Here is a 17,625-nt window from a genome sequence, read left to right on the forward strand (position 1 = left end):
GGCATAGAGGATGAGATAGCTCATAACTAGAGAGAAGAAATGAATGACTGTAATTAAGCAGAATGAAAATTCTGTCAAAACAATTCATTGATTTGTTTGGTGTGACATCTGCCACACCCAGGATCTCATGGCAGAAAATCCTCCCACTCTGTGATTTCCTCCTGAGGCCATCCTGGGACCCTACCCATGAGGAACTGCAGTGAAAGAGGCAGATGTGTTTATAATACAGTGCAATGAGTGTTATAATATGAACAGAGATTTGCTTCCAAAGTGTCATTCACAAATTAATAACTTGCCATTGAGCTGTGAAAAAATTAAGTCCAGTGTGTTTGTAGTTAACAGAAATAGCCATGGTTTGTCTCTGCTGCCTGGACCTTCTTGCACAGAGGATACTTCCTCTGTCTGGAATGCTCTTTCCACCCACCTCCCCCTCCCCCCCCTCCCCCCAAGCCTGGCTAAATTCTATCCTTCAGATCTCAGCTCAGATATTACTTCCTTATAGAAGCCTTCCCACACTTGTCCAGTCTAAATTAGATTCACCCAACAGTTATTCTCCCCATGAAATCTGTTTGGGTTTTTTTAATGAGTTGTTTAATGTGTGTCTCCCTTGTTACACTCTCAGCTGCCTAAGGGCAGGGCTGTGTGTGTTTTATCCACCAGTGTGTATCCACACAGTAGAACCTCATTTATTTGTTGAATGCGTGAATGAATGAGTGGACACCGTGAGTAAGTACTTCACTGAAATTTCACATACACGATCTTATTTCATCCTCAAAACAATCTTCTGAGGTACTATTGTGTGTATTTTTTTTTTTTTTTTTTAAGATTTTATTTATTTGAGAGAGAGAGCACAAGCCAGGGGAGGGGCAGAGGGAGAAGCAGACTTCCCGCAGGGCAGAGAGCCTGAAGCGAGGCTTGGCTCGATCCTAGGACCCTGAAATCATAACCTGAGCCAGAGGCAGACCACTTAACTGAGCCACCCGGCACCTCTATTGTGTATTTTAAAGATAAGAAAATTAGTCCCCCCAGAATTATATAGTTTATCTATAATCTGATAGCTAATAAGTGGCAAAGCCAGAATCTGAGCCCATTTATAAACTGTAACTGTAAACCCTTCTGCCTTGGCTACCTGAAGTTAAATGGCTGTAGTATTTTTCTTTCATTCTCTATATGTAATTGGCAAAATGCACTAACTATTGAGCATAACTGTGTTAACTCTTGGTTTTACGTATCTGTGTGACCTTTAGTAAGGGACATTCGCAGTAAGATTCTATACTATATTCTGAATCATGAAGAAAATAAGGTTGAAATCAGAATTTTAAGTGGAAAGGGAACTGTAGAGATCAAAACCTCTTGTTTTGTAGGTGAAACTGAGAGTGAATAAGTGGGGTAACTTGTTCAAGGTCACATTCTGGTAAACTAGACTCCAGGTCTTCTAATTCCTCATCTAGCGGTAACACATTACAATATCTCCAGTTTAGGGTAGTTTCCAAGTATAGGTTTTTTATATTCTCTTTCTCTTTTGGACCCTAGCCCAGAAGGCTACATTATACTCTTGTCATACCGAAAATAAGGTGGTTACTGTAGACCAGGCTGACAAGATAAAATTGTCAGGTAGTACCTTCCTTTGGTACTTTTGCAACTTTTCTATTACTTGACCTCATTTCACCATTTCATTGACTTTCTAGGATAAATAAAATCAGCAGTTAAATCTCTATCTTGTGGATGACGAAGAGGCCTGATGATAAATGAGTTGCCTAAGAAGGTCACAGAGTGTGTTAAGGATGAAGCTGGGGCTAGAACTTGAGCCCATAGACCATCAGCAAACCATGGCCAGTGCCACCTAGTTTTATAAATAAACTTTTATTGGAACACAGCCACACCCATTCATTTATGTATTGTCTATGGCTGCTTTCATGCCACAACAGCAAAGGTTAGTAGTTGTGACAGACCTTATGGGCCACAAAACTAAATTATATACTATCTGACCATTTACCAGTAAAGTTTGCCAACCCCTGCTCTAGATGCCTGGCACTATGGCCCTAGTTCTTTCCACCTAGAAGAGTGCTTATTGCCTTCCAAGCTGTCCTCACTCCACAATTTACATTTAACAAGAAGGAATCTGTGTCTCTAGGGGGTCTCTTTCCATTGAACAGATGGAAACCTGCCAGCCTACAAAAAATTCATGCCAGGTTTTCTGGGCAAAAGATACAAAACTTTCCAAAGTCAAAATTTGCTGCTCCAGAATCTGTCACAAAGCCATAAAAAACAGACACCAATCAACTTGATGGTAACTGAGATCAAGTGCACGATGAGTACAGTTTACAGCATTTTTCTCTGGAGCTTTTAACCCAGTCATATATTCTGTATTAGATGCTTTGGACCCTTAGAAGGGAAGCTCTGTATCAGTGATACTCAAAGTGTGATTCCTGCAGCAGCAACACCCTTATGGCCTGGAAACTTGTTGGTAATACTCATAGGCTCTACCTTAGGCATGAGATGGGTGATTCTGGAGACAGGGCCAAGATATTAATGTTTCAGCAAACTCTTCAGGTGATTCTGATGCGCACTGAAGCTTGAAAACTATAATGGGAACTCAGAATTTACACTTCTAGCAATTTCCCAGCTGATGGTGCTGGTCAAGGAGCACACTTTGAGAACCACTGACTGCTCTAGATACTAGGATAATAAATGAGGACGTAAGCCAAGAAAATAGTTTTGGAGTTGATAAGATCCTGTTGAGAATCTTGATTCTCAAAGGCATAAAATAGACATTTTTGGACAATTTTATTAAAATTTAATTTAAAATAAAACAGTGATAAAACTGCCACCTGGATACCAACCACCCAGTTTTAGCAGATCTCAACATTGTACCTTTTGCTTGATTTTTTGGTTTGGGGTTTTTTTAATTTTTGTTGTGGTGGTTTTTGTTTAAGAAATTAGAGTATCCTGGGTGTTATACACAAACAATGTATCATGGAACACTACATCAAAAACTAATGATGTAATGTATGGTGATTAACATAACAATAAAAAATTTAAAAAAATTAGAGTATACATCAAGATGAAGCCTTTTCTTCCAGAATCCCATTCCTCTCTCTCTTGCCCTAGAGCGAACCATTATTATGAGTTTCATGTGCATCACTTGCATACTTGTTTTTGTAATTTTACTACTTCTGCATAGATCTGTGAACAATATACACTTACACATTTGTGTGTGTATACTACATTACACAACTGATAACACTTAATCTCAACTTTTGTCTCTAGAAATTGTTTCTAAACATTATACATTTTGATACAGTGTAACTTCAGCTTATTCTACCTGCTGTGTAAATATGCATAATTTATTAATCCATTTTCTTTTTGGTAGACATTAGATTGTTCATAATATTTTACTATTTCAGAGTGTGGCAATAAATATTCTTACACCTGTCTTTCATGTATACTGTGTGAAAGGAAGTTTCTCTAGGGTGTATGCCCAGGAGTAGAAGAGCTGAGAAGTAGGGTAAAGGCATCGTCAGCCTTACTAGATATTGTTAATTGTTCTCCTAGTGGTTATACCTATTTACTCACCCATCCATAAGGTATGAGAGCCCAATTTCTCTACATTTTCATCAGAATTTGACATTTTCAGACATTTTAATTTTTGCCAATCAGATATGAAATGCCTTCTAGTTTTTAAATTTACAATACCCAGAGTTCTCGGGAGCTTGAGCTAATTTTCATGTTTTTTGACATTTCAGGTTTCTTCTAGGAATTACCTGTGATGTCCTTTACCCATTTTCTACCCACTTTCCTTTTTACCTGAATTTTACCTGAATAAATGCTGTTTACTTAACTTTTGGTAATACTTTATATGAGTTTTTTGTGTTTCAAGTACTTTATCTCAGTCCATAGCTAGTCTTTTGGCTTTGCTTATGGGTAAGAAGATCTCTCCCTACTCTTGGTTCATAAAGATTCTTTATATTTATCTGAAGTTTTAAAGCTTTGCTTTGTACATTTAAGTCTTTAATCTATCTGGAATTTCCTTTTGTGTATGATACGACGTAGAGATCTAATTTTATTTTCTTTTTCATGTAGATAACCAGTTATCCCAGCACTGCCCTTTTGTCATTGATTTATAATGCCACCCCTGATATAACAAGACTTTTCTATGTGCACAAGTCTGTTTCTGGACTCTGTATGTTGGTCTGTTTGTCCCTGTGTCAGATCCACATTGTCTTAATTATTATCACTTTATACAAATACTATCTGACAAGACACATCTTACTGTGATTTTTTTCAAAACTGTGGATTATTCTTCATGATTCATTCTTCGAGATAAATTATGATTGGCTTGTCAGATTTCATGAAAAATTCTGTCTTACAATTTTCACTGAAATTGCATTTTACTTATAGATTACTTGGGAGAGAATTGATTGTCTTTCAGTTCATGAACATGGTATATCTCCTTTATTCAGGTCTTCCACAATGACCTTTCAGTAATGTTTCAAATTTTTCCCAAAGAGTATTGGGATCTTTTATTAGATTTATTCCTAGGTATGTTATCTTGCTTTTGTGAATAGTATTATTTTTCTATTTGGTTATTTTTGGGATACAGAAGCAATACTCCCTCACCCGTTTATGAACTGTTGTTCACTCCTTTTCCAGTAGATGGCAGTAAAATACATTAAGATTTCATTATGTAGAATCTTCTGAGTGATGTCTTGGTTTTTTGTTTTGGGGTTTTTTTCAGTGAAATGAGTGTTATTTGTTTTAAAGGTATTAATTCTGAAGTATTTCTAAATTATTTCCCTTTGTTCCATTTAGGAGGATAAAAAGAAGCGAGATCGGGACCGTGTGGAGAATGAGGCAGAAAAAGACCTCCAGTGCGCGACCCCTGTAAGATTAGACTTGCCTCCTGAGAAGCCTCTCACAAGCTCTTTAGCCAAACAAGAAGGTTGGAATAACTCTGAATTAACGTCCCTGAATGAGGAGGCTGAAATTACTTTAAGGATTGTAGCCAGGGAAAGTGGGTTTTTAGTTTTTAAGTTAAATTTTAAAAGCTGTTTAATTTTTTTTTTAATTTTCTTTTTTCTGTTACTGCATAAGAGCTTGAAAGTAGCTTCAGTTTTGAATTGATATTCTCATACTTCAGTATATTTGTAAGAGAAATGGAGTTTTTGTATGATATTTAATGATGGGTATGAAGTAACTCATAGACAAAGAAAATAAGCTAAACAATACTCTCTAGAATCTTCCTTTTGAAAACATTTTCCCTTTCTCCTTTGCTTTAGAAGTAGAACAGACACCCCTTCAAGAAGCTTTGAATCAACTGATGAGACAATTACAGAGGTAAATGTTTTTTCCAACATTTTTATAACTTGGAAATTAAAATGGGAAATATAGGATCCAAACCACTTCTCTATTTTTGATTATTTAAAGCCACATTTTGTGGCCTAAATCCAAATGTACTTGATTTTAAAGTGATGATAAATATTTTGCCTGGCAGTAGAAAGTACTTTAAGAAGCTGACTTTTAAATGTTCTCCTTTGGTTTGTTTTAACTGGCAACTTGAAGAGTGTTACATAATACTCTTAATGGCAAATTTCTCTTTAAAGTAACTTCTGATGTTAAAGCTTTAAAGCAGGAATAAACAATACAGCTATTTTCACTTTGCTAATAGATGAAAATACCTTCTATATATTTGTTCAGTGCTTTATTGTGCTGTGAATATTCAGTAATTATTAAGTCTGGGAGAAGAGGATTTGTGACCCTCTCTTACATGCAAAAATTTGTTCTAAAGATTACAGTATCTAGATTAAACCAGTGTTAAGTTCAGAAAGGGGAAAAGAGTAACTCCATCTTTATTAAAATACGTATTTTTGATACCTGTCTCTACTCAGAATGTGAATTTTCAGCTCAGAGACATTATTTGCAGAGGATTCATGGGTGGAGGGCTTGCATTCTTATGGTGAACTTTCTTCTCACTGTGTTGTCCTTCTGTGTCAACCCCAGAACAGATTACAAATCATTTTGTAAGTTAAAGCCTCTTGTGCTCTCTGTATTCAGCACCTGTCAGCTTTGCAGTTAAGATGAGAAGTTAGTGGCCTCCCTCCCTTTTTGGTGTTACAGGATAATTGAGAAAATTACATCTCAAGTCTTTGCCCTTGAATAAGTCATTCATTACATGTCCCCAAATATGAACAGGTAAGTGGTAGGTGTTCTGACTCTATTAGAATGTATGATTATAAAGTGTTTTGGCTGCCTTTGAAGTTTTATTTTTTGTAACTTAAGACCAGGATATAGCTTAAGGATGTCAACTTAAAAGAAATCCACTTAACAAGGTCTCTCTTAGGGGCACTTGGGTGGCTCAGTCGGTTAAGCATCTGCGTTCAGCTCAGGTCATGATCTCAGAGTCCTGGGATCGAGCCCCACATCGGTCTCTCCGCTCAGCAGGGAGTCTGCTTCTCCCTCTCCCTCTGCCTCTCCCCCTGCTTGTGCCATCTCTCTCTCTGTCTGTCTCTCTCAAATAAATAAAATCTTAAAAAAAAAAAAAGGTCCTCTTAGTTCAAGGATATTGACATTTCTCAGAACATTTTGGGAATTAGAACCCAGAGCCACATTTTTTGAATGGTCTTTAGTGATTCATCATCCTTGAGGCTCAGCCCAAATGCTGATGAACGGTATAGTTGATTAGGGTTCTGTTAAAATGACTGATTTGGGGGGGGGGGTGTTAGATAATTTGCTCTGAAGAAGTCCTCCAGAGATGATCAGTGTTGTTATTCATAGTAACTACTATGGACACACTGGGTATTTTTGCTTATTTTTTTTTTTCTAGTCTCACCACCTAGGTATCCTGTAAGGAAGAACAGATAGCTGAGTTTAGATTCCAGCTCTTCTATCAGATTTATGACCTAGAACAAAAGATTTGACCTCTGAGCCCCAGTTCCCTCATCTCTCTAAGTGAGGCTGCCACCACCTTGATGGCTTTTGTAAGGATTAGATATAAAATACATCAGGCACCTACCATAGGGCTGCATGTGGTAAATACATTGTAAAAGTTGCTCCTACTACTACGTTTTAAATCATTTTTATTGTTAGGATAATTTGGAGTAAGAAACTTCGGTTTGCCAAATTTCCAGAGAAAAAATCAATCTAATGACCTAATCATATGCTATGTTTTTCAACCCTGTCAGTACTAGAATTACCAATGCCAAATACTGCAGTACCAGTACTCAACCCTACAAGTACCGGTGCCTGGACGAACCCTCCTTCCCAGGAGATTCTGATGTAGTGAGCCTAGGGTGAGCCTCCTCCTCCCCACCCCCCACAACTGGAATTTTTTTTAAAGCAGAATTGCACAGCCAGAATTGAGGGCCTACAATAGAAAGCACTGGTTCTTAAGTTTGGCGGTAGTATGAGGACCTTTTTAATGTCAGTTTTTGAGTACTCTCCATACACACTAAAGTCGGGTCCATCGATTAAGAAAATCTAGATACTCACGTGAATTCTGTGTAACCTTGTTATTATGCGTCTTTAAAATCATTCCTTCAGGGGCACCTGGGTGGCTCAGTCAGTTAAGCGTCTGCCTTTGGCTCAGGTCATGATCCCAGGGTCCTGGGATCGAGCCCCACATTGGGCTCCCTGCTCAGTGGGGAGCCTGCTTCTCCCTCTCCCACTCTTCCTGCATGTGCTCACTCTCCCTCTCTCTCTCTGTCAAATAAATAAAATCTTTAAAAAAATAAAATCATTCTTTCAACTTGCAGTGAAGAGCATGTTAGTATACTACAGATTCTTTCTACACTGAAATGTTTCCTGTGACTTCTGCTCCTAGACCAGTAGATTTGTTTGTAGTAGAAATAAAATTGCCTTTTTCATATCTTCACAGAAAAGACCCAAGTGCTTTCTTTTCATTTCCTGTGACTGATTTTATTGCTCCCGGCTACTCCATGATCATTAAGCACCCAATGGATTTTAGTACCATGAAAGAAAAGATTAAGAACAATGATTACCAGTCCATAGAAGAACTAAAGGTAACTATAGTTATTTATGTTGTGATTGGAAAATTGACCTATAATACAAAATAACATAATTATTCAGTTGAGAGTTGAACTCTTGGATTCTGTATATACACAATCTTGGTAGAAATCTGCATATCTGATAATAGGAAATTTTCTCATTGACCTATTATTTTGTAAAGAATTAAGTTTATTTTAATATCCAAAATTTTTGTATTTTTCTGTCTCAGAAAACATTTTTGAGCACCAATGTCACGTGATAGAAAACTGGACAAACAAATCCATCTGCTGTCTTTTATTATTTGGAGGTGTTTTAGAAAAATTTGAATTTCATATGTTCTACACTCTGTCTCATTTTTCATTTCAGACCAGTACAGATAAAATTAATACTTAAAGTTGCAACGGAGTAGTTTCCTTTTCTATTTCTAGACAGCTAAGGTGTAGCATGTCTCTCCAATAGAGGATGTCTTGTCCAGAAATAGTAGACAAAAGTTTAATTACACTTCTATTTGATGAAAGTCAGTTGCTTCCTGAACTCAATTCAGCTATATTTGTTGAGCATATTTTCTTCAAAAGAGAGGAATGAAATTAAAAACTTAAAAGTGAAGGGGCGCCTGGGTGGCTCAGTTGGTTAAGCGACTACCTTCGGCTCAGGTCATGATCCTGGAGTCCCAGGATCGAGTTCCGCATCGGGCTCCCTGCTCAGCAAGGAGTCTGCTTCTCCCTCTGACCCTCCTCCCTCTCATGCTCTCTGTCTTTCATTCTCTCTCTCTCAAATAAATAAATAAAATCTTTAAAAAAAAAAAAAAAACTTAAAAGTGAAGAACCCATAAGGCATGAGGGGGTGATGTGTGTGCCTGATGTTACAGTGGAAGTTTTTCCATCTTTAAGTAGTTGTGGTATATGTTGATTTCAGCAGTATACTTTTCATTTTGACCTTCAAAGAAAGGAACAATGTGTTTTGTTTTGTTTTGTTTTAATTTTTCTCTGTATCAAACCACCCAAACTTAACTGGTTTAGATAATACCTATTTTGCCTTTATTTTTTCTACATGAACGCTATAGTATTCACCTGACCTGTCTAAGTACTAGACCCTAATCAGTTACAGATTTTTACCTTTTTTTTTAAATCCACATATCGATCAGTTGAGATTTATGAATAAAACCAGCATTTAATTCTATCTTTACTATTCATTTGAATGCATAGGTAGCATTCTACTTACTCTGGAAACCTGAATTACATTCTCTTGTATTCAGAGAAATGGAAACTTTCCCAATTTCTCATCTGGTGAAAATTAGGCTAGAACGGTTTATTTCAGCATATTTCTGACCTTCTTATTGCTTAATGGAAAAAAATTTCACAGGGGTTTTTTTTTTTCTTTTTGTGAACAGTTTTCCTCTGATCTTTCTCTTATGATGACAGGAGAGAATAGAAATGTGCCCCCCTAAGTGTTTTTGCACAAATGATAATTAAGATTTGTTGTAATTGAAATAAACTAATACTTTCACTTTTTGGAGTTTTCTACATTACTATGTTTCCTTTGGGGAAAAATCAATAGCCTGATGTAATATTAATTAGCTTATTCAGCTCATTAGGCTGTTGAGGTTTTTTTTTTAATTACTTGAAAAGTATACAGAAAGGTCATTTAGCTTTTTGAGTGACCAAGTGCCATTACCCCCAAAGTCCAATAAAGCCTAGCACATGACAGTTAAGATTCATGAAATCTAAAAATTGTCTTAACAGATCAGATCAGTGGAATAATCCAGTACTCTCTTGCCAGCTAGAGACCAGTGGTCCCTCGGTATAAGTAATAGTCATCTGATGTCCTCCCTCTCTTGCCTCTATTTCCCAAAGTACATATTTAATAATTCTTAATGGAATGGAAGCTCTTCAGAAAATCTATAGCAAGGGCCCTTAACCTGGGGTCCTCTGGATGGAAGCCACAGATGAGCCTTTAAGGGGAACCTGCTAAAATGACATTAAAAAGTTTGTGTTCAACTTGGTGTATGTATATATGCTTGAGGAGTGGATGCGTGGCTTTCATCACGTTCTGAAAGATCCCGGACCTAGCACATTCTTATTGATTAGAGACTTGACCAGGGATAAGGATCCACATGTACTTCATCCACTTTAAGTTTAATACCAGACTTCTTGTGACCCCTGAGTCTGTCTTCTCATATGCTTTCAGGTAATACTAAGTCTGCCTATTGTTCCATTTAAGTGTCCTAAGCTGTCATCACTTTTTATTAAATAGTGGGGTTTGAATATTTGTTTTGGATATGGAAGAGGAATTTGTTTAGGGGGAATTTTTTTTTGTTGGATTTTTACCATTTTAACTCAGGTCGTGGCATAATCACTGCCACGTTTATACAGTGTAAAAAATTACTTAACCATGAAACTATGCAGTGGAATTGAGCTCTCCAGCATACATAGGTACTTTGAAATTTAACCCAAAAGTACAGTTTTGATAATTTGGCTACTCTGGTTGCATGTTCCAACTCTTTGAGGTTGTATGGTTTATTTCACATTGGCATGATTTTGCAGCATTCTGCAAATTACGTTTAGCTTATGATAGTATCCAAACACTTAAAATTAGTGTAAATATTTTAACATTTTTGCTTAGTTAATTTGAATTTCCTAAAAAATATTGTGATAATTTAGCCCTGTCACAGTTTTCATCAAGATTTGAAATTATTTAATTCATAAATGGAAACTTAAGATGTTTGTTTTAAAACTAGGAGTAATATTTTTTAATTACGTGAACTCAGTTAAGGTTATTCTAGGGCCGCCTGGGTGGCTCAGTCAAAGGTCCAACCCTTGATTTTGACTCAGGTCATGATCATGGGGTCATGAGATCAAGCCAGGCTCTGCGCTGGGTGAGGAGCCTGCTTCAGATTTTCTCTCCCTCTCCTCTGTCCATTCCCCTAATCTATCCCCCCACCCACTCTCGCTCGCTTTCTCTCTCTCTAAAAAAAAAAAAAAGTTTAAATATTATTCTATTAAATAGAAGTATTTTCTTCCAGTTCTTTTTGTGTACAGTAAGATTATAGTGAAGAAATCCATTTAAAAATTTCATCTTGGGATCTAAGGGTTTATGTTGTTCATTATAAAAAATGTAAGAATTTGGAAAGGAATGTAGTACAAAATTTAAATTAACTTAGCAGTACTGCTTTTGTTAGTGAGTCTTAAAACACACTAAATTGCTTTAATGGTGTTTAGTAAACAGTGAAATAAAAGGATAGGGTTTTTGTTTTATCTTTTTTAATTTTTCGAGGACCTGTATGATTTCATCAAACAGGGACAAGAAGGTGCTTTGTTTTGTTTTAAATGCATTTTTCTCCTTAATATTCTCTCTGCAGGATAACTTCAAACTAATGTGTACTAATGCTATGATTTACAACAAACCCGAGACCATTTATTATAAAGCTGCAAAGAAGCTATTGCACTCAGGGATGAAAATTCTTAGCCAGGTAAAGGAAATTCTTTGTCATAAATAGTAACTGTTACAAAATCTGTATACCTTTGTTTTTTGGTTAGAGTGATAGAGATCCAGTACAGTACTAGTTTTATAGGCGGATTATATTAAAGTAGGAAATATTAAATGAAAAAAGTTTTCATACAAAGAAAATTAAAACACGAAATTCTCATTTGGAATTGATACAAATAAGTATTGTCATTGGCTACTAATTATTTATTTAGAGGCTGTTGAATTGGTTAGTCACCAGATGGATTTATATTTGCTGTGAAAGAAACATCACCCTGAATTCCAGGATAAGATTGGTGAGATGAATTATGAGGCCTGTTGGGGGGAAAGCTCTCTACTTCCCTTTGAAGGATGGACTCTGATGGTGAAGCACAGGAACTCCTTCCAGGACAAAGAAAATGTCAGTGAGCAGTACCCTGCTCTTTGCCACCTCCCTGCAGGAGCACTCCTCCTGGAAGGGCCAGAACTGGTACCATAGTAATGTGGCTGAGGTGGGAGGGACACTTCATCATCAAGCTTCATGAGACGGCATAAACATGACAGTTTATTCAGAAGAGAGGTTAGTGGCAGAAAAGAACACGTGCTGTCTCAGAACAACCGCTGATGGGGTGGGGGGGAATTGAGGGGCTCGCTGTGCACCTGCTGGGAGAAAAGGAGAGCTCACAAGGTAAGTCGTGTCTTTTGAGGTTTTACTCATGGCTCTGAGTAGGATGGGAAATTAACGGAGGTGATCCTGGCAGGAAGTCGGAGTTCTGGTTTTAGCTCTTTGCTCCAATTTGTGGACCTCGGGCAGGACATGAGCCATGCTGGGCCTCGGTGTTCTCATGTCTGGAGAAGACATGGTTTAAAGTGGTTTAAAGAAGGTTTAAAGTGCAGTCTCCCAAGATAATTGCCAGCGTTAGGGTGCTGACTCTCATTAAGAGCTAAGTAGGCAGGAGACTACGAGAAAGGAGAGCAAGGCAGGAGAGGGATTTTTCGAAGAAGAGACAAGTGGGGGTATAAGACAGGAAGAATGAGAAAGAAATCAGAATGAAGAGCTTGGACCCAGACTCAGAGGAGTTATAGGAGAATAAGAATGAGTCATGTGTAGATGCACATGGTTTCCCACTTGTTACAGTGACCATCGGTATCACAGTTTTAAAGAATTGTCTTGGTGTGCAGATGTCTGAGTGTGTGCTTGGCTCTAAGAGATTCTCAGATCCATTTAACTGGGCAAAGAAAAACATTTGGGTTGATGAGTATTCTTGCATTCCTAATATTCAGACAGACAGCATCAGTTCCTACCCTTTCCTATAGACATAAGAAACTATAATGTAAACCAGGTACCCATCTTTGGCAAAATCTACAAAGGAAAGGGGACTATAAAATGTTTATCCCACTCTTTGCAGGAAGACTCAGAATCCAGACCCACACCATATTCCAGGTGTAAAAATCTGCAAATGCTTGTTACTACATTTGAAATAAAAGTGCATCTCGCAAATGTAGTCTTTAGTCACTCCAAAATATGTACATTAAATTTTTGGGAGAAAGTTGAATTTGCAGTATCCCAAGTAAATTTATCAACTTTGATTTACCATTATTTTCTTTTTTTTCTTTTTTTTTTTTTTTTTAAAGATTTTATTTATTTATTTGACAGAGAGAGAGAGAGCAAGAGCAGGAACACAAGCAGGGGGAGTGGGAGAGGGAGAAGCAGGCTTCCCGCCGAGCAGGGAGCCCGATGTGGGACTCGATCCCAGGACTCTGGGATCATGACCTGAGCCGAAGGCAGACGCTTAACGACTGAGCCACCCAGGCGCCCTTCTTTTTTTTCAAATAATGTAGTTAATATAACATGCAAAAGATTCCAGTATCTCTTGAATTTTACTGGGGGTGGGATGGCTGGAAGTACAGAAAATAAACTTTCTTCTCCACTTTCCCTTTTCTCTCTCTGTTGTCTTCCTTTTTTTCAGATCTCTTCCTGTTGAGGAGCCCTACCCATCCTGTGTTATAGCTTCCTGTTGACTGTTCTCTCCACCCTAAATGGGAGGGATCCTTACAACAGTGATTTTTTAAATGTTTAAATTTAGATCTTCTTGAGTTAACTCTTCTGATTGTGGTACTCCCAAGGGAGCCCAGCACACCCTTCCATGAATGGTGTCTTTTTAAAAGATCACTGGTTTTGATTGTTCAGTGTAAAGATTGTAGAGCAGTCATTTATCATTTTTTTCATTTACACACAAATAGTGGCTATTAGTAGACATTTTTATAAAGAATGGATATAGTCGAATAACTTTTTTGATCTCCTAGATAAATACTAGAATGCTGCATTATACTACAAACAAAATAGTACAAACTACTGTTTGTAGCATAGTGGCTTTAGAATCAAGGTTCGAGTCCTGGCTGTGCCCTCCAGACGCTGAGTGACCTTGGCAGGCTGTGCGCCCTTGCTCCGCCTCAGTAGACCTTAGCTTGTGGAGCCAGGCGGCCGTGCCTGATGCATGTGTAAGCACCCGCGTGGTAGCTGTGGCAGAGTCCAGCCCTTTCAGCCATTTAATGTTGTAAAATTGAGGACTGATAAATAGTATGCTGATTTGGAGACATCTTAATTATTTAAAAAAAAAAAGACTTTCAAAGTAAAATGAAACTCAGCTTTTTCCAATGATTTGTGTTGAAATTTAGAAGATTTCTCTAATTCTTTTAATTTTGTGTGTGTTACGTTTCTAAAAACTTCAAAATGTTTTTAATGTAGGTTCTATTTTATAAAATTCTAGAGTGGAAATAAAAAGATAACTGAGAACTTCATGATCTAAGCCCATTCATTTAACACCATTTATACTTGCAGTGTGCGAGCTTCTGATTTAGGTACTAGAGATAGAGCTGGGTAAGGAATTACCTAAGTGACGTACACAAGGGAAAACACAAATGGCCGATAAAAAGTTCCAGAGATAATCATACTCACTAATATTTTTTAAGTATGTATTAAAATAAGACATTTTTTTAAAATCGGCAAATTTTTTTATTTTTATTTTTTATTTTTTTTTAAAGATTTTATTTATTTATTTGAGAATGAGAGAGAGTGAGTACATGAGAAGGGGGAGGGTCAGAGGGAGAAGCAGACTCCCCGCCGAGCAGGGAGCCCGATGCGGGACTCGATCCAGGGACTCCAGGATCATGACCTGAGCCGAAGGCAGTCGCTTAACCAACTGAGCCACCCAGGCGCCCTCGGCAAATTTTTTTAAATACTACTCAGTTTGATAAGGATTCAGAGAAACTTTCGAACACTGATATATACATTGATAAAACTTCTCTGGAGAGCAGTTTGGCAGTAAATATCAAAAGCCTGATGACCTAGTGTTTCCACTTCTAGGAATTTTTTTTTTTTTTTCAGTATAGATAACATACAGTATCACTTTTGGGAATTTATCCTAAAGAGAGATTCTTGAAGAGATTTAGTTATAGTGACGTTCATGAGACTTTCATTTGTAATAGTGGAAACTTGAAATAATCTAAATGTCTAATAGGGGAATATTAATTAGACCATGGTACACAGGATAAAATACTACACACTTACTAAAAACATTTTAAAGAGTATTTAATGATATGGAGGGAAAATGATTGTAATTTATTAATGAAAAAAATTCATGTTACCAAATAATTCAGTATAATTCTAATTAGCTAATATGTGTAATGCTTAGAGAAATACTGGCATAATGATAAACAAGGTTTGTATTTTCTCCTCTACCCAAATCTTTGTCTACAATGAAATATATTACTTGGATAGTTTTAATAAGACTACCTTAAAATAAAAGTTCAGTAAAAATAGCAGGTCCGCGTTCTGGAGGCTCTCACGGTCTGCATTGCTAATTCAGCAGTGTGATGAGACAGGGCCCCTCATGGGACCCCAGAGCCCTGGCCTTCATCACTGGTTCTATGACCTTAGGTGAGGCATTTAGCATTTCTGGGCTATGTTGTTCTTATTTGAATGACCTCTGGTCCTTTCCAGTTCTCAGTTTCTATTATTCTGCAAAAGTCTTCCCTGGTGTTGCCATGCAGCCCTAAGGAGACTGCACTCCATATTTTATCCAGTGACAGTGCTCAGAGTTAAAAAGCAGAAGTCACTAGAAACAAATGTGCCTTCAGAAACCTCAAGCCCTTCACCACAAAGAAAATTTCACAGCATATCAATGCAGTGGAAAATTAAGTACGTGTTTCACAAAATAGAAACAAGACTTTTTTGGTAAGAACATTATGCTTTCTGGGAAAGAAACTGTGCTAGCAACCTTTTATTCTCCTGGAAGCATGTTGTTTTCACACAGAGAAAAATGCCAGCGTCCTCAGTGGTTATCCTAGGATACCAGAGTATAAGGGTACTTCACATGTTCACATCCTCTAGCTTTTGAAATACCTGATAATTCTTAAATTTCAAAAGATAAGCCATTCTGTTAAATACAAAATTTAAACATGCTATTAAACTAAATTCTCCTTTTTAAAGTTAGTATTGCAAAGAATACTTAGTATTTATTCATGCTTTCTCCTCTATGAACGTTTTGATGATGTAGTCAAGTTAAAAAGCATTCTCTTATGTTGGAAATTATCTGAATTGAAGGAATAGACTGTATTGCCCTGGTTCCCAAATATACTCTCTTGGTATAATTACATTTAATTGCTTTTCTTCCCTAGTTAATGACAGAGTAAGTGCAAACTCATATTGTGAGAAAGAAATGCATCACTTTAAAAATTAATGACAAATATGCAATGAGACTATTCTTGAATATTTTTAGGAGAGAATTCAGAGCCTGAAGCAGAGCATAGAATTCATGGCAGACTTGCAAAAAAGTCGAAAGCAGAAAGATAGAACAGACACCTCGCAGAGTGGGGAGGACAGCGGCTGCTGGCCAAGAGAAAGGGAAGACTCTGGAGATACTGAAGCGCAAGCCTTCAAGAGTCCCAATAAAGAAAACAAAAAGTAAAAAATCTTTGGAATATTTAAGTTAAACTATCTTTTTCAGACCAGTAAGGGGGAAAAATCCTGGTTCAGTGCCTGCCTTGAGAAGAGGTCTACCCGTGGTTGGTTGGTTTTTGGCATGAAAGTCCATTTCGGTGATAATGATCCCCATCTTCTCCTACAAAGCATTATATGGAATTGTTTAAACATAGTTCAGAAAACGGTTCTGAATGTGTATTCTTATGAAAGTAGTTAACCAATAAATTATCTTTAGGGACTTACTATTAGTGAAATTTATTGAAATAGAACTCTGTTTAAGAAAAAATCTGTATTTCTTACCTCATTCCATAAAGGGGTTGAAACCGTAAATTCACAGGTGAAGCTACTTCCTAAACAGATGGGCTATTGCTGAGGTGTGTGCGTGTTTTCCACCAGACATCACCTGGTAGGAGCGATAACTCAGTACTGGTCCCCCCCCCCCCGGCAGCCCCAGGCATGGCCGGACGCAGCTGTGGCCACCCGCTCACACCACTGACTCACTAGCAGCCCTGAGGCCCCGCATCTCACTGTCAACTCTGGAAGAGGGTTCTAGTGAGTAGGCTGGATTTCTGCTGGTGTAAGGCAAAGAGAGTAAACTTGTGACATATATTTATTGTATTTCTAAGATTTGTACAATTCAAATGTATTTTTTTTTTTTTTTAAGATTTTATTTATTTGACAGACAGTGAGAGAGGGAACACAAACGGGGAGAGGGAGAAGCAGGCCTCCCACTGAGCAGGGAGCCCGATGTGGGGCTCGATCCCAGGACCCTGGGATCATGACCTGAACCAAAGGCAGATGTGTAACGACTGAGCCACCCAGGTGCCCCCAAATGTATTTCATTTTAAATTTAGAAACTGGACTTTAAAAAGAAAATGATGTGTCCCTCCCCCTTCAAAATATGTTTGAGGTAGAGTCCATTTGTGTGACTGTATTGAGAAAAATGCTCAAGACAAATAGCGCTGGACACACAAAGGCGAGAGCTAAGCAGGCTGTTGGGCTGGCCTGGCTATGAGCATGCTCCGGGCTCTCCCAGGCCCCTGAGGAACAAAGCTGTACTTGGCGACCGTAGGGCAAATGCCTCCGGTTGAGTTGTGCTCCTGTTTGGAATTCATTTTAATGTTTTCAAACTTACCTTTTTTTTTTTTTTTTTACTTAGTATTAATGTATGTTTT

General features: G+C 37.6%; 1 protein-coding gene and 1 long non-coding RNA gene across 5 annotated transcripts in view; one reads left to right on the forward strand and one right to left on the reverse strand.

Moving 5' to 3' along the window:
* LOC118553080 (uncharacterized) overlaps positions 1-17,625 on the reverse strand; it is a 32,054-nt gene that overhangs the window by 12,455 nt on the left and 1,974 nt on the right. The gene's annotated exons all lie outside the window — the stretch shown is intronic.
* BRD7 (bromodomain containing 7) overlaps positions 1-17,625 on the forward strand; it is a 34,768-nt gene that overhangs the window by 7,185 nt on the left and 9,958 nt on the right. For 3 of the 4 annotated variants that reach the window (XM_036119962.2, XM_036119970.2, XM_036119968.2), the window contains exons 3-7: positions 4,813-4,942; positions 5,280-5,337; positions 7,874-8,018; positions 11,363-11,473; positions 16,248-16,432. In XM_036119962.2, the coding sequence (XP_035975855.1) occupies positions 4,813-4,942; positions 5,280-5,337; positions 7,874-8,018; positions 11,363-11,473; positions 16,248-16,432 (629 nt within the window). The remainder of the gene's footprint in view (positions 1-4,812; positions 4,943-5,279; positions 5,338-7,873; positions 8,019-11,362; positions 11,474-16,247; positions 16,433-17,625) is intronic. The other variant, XM_078063555.1, reaches the window with a different exon arrangement.

This window comes from Halichoerus grypus, chromosome 15, assembly GCF_964656455.1.
Source record: "Halichoerus grypus chromosome 15, mHalGry1.hap1.1, whole genome shotgun sequence".
Lineage (NCBI taxonomy): Eukaryota > Metazoa > Chordata > Mammalia > Carnivora > Phocidae > Halichoerus > Halichoerus grypus.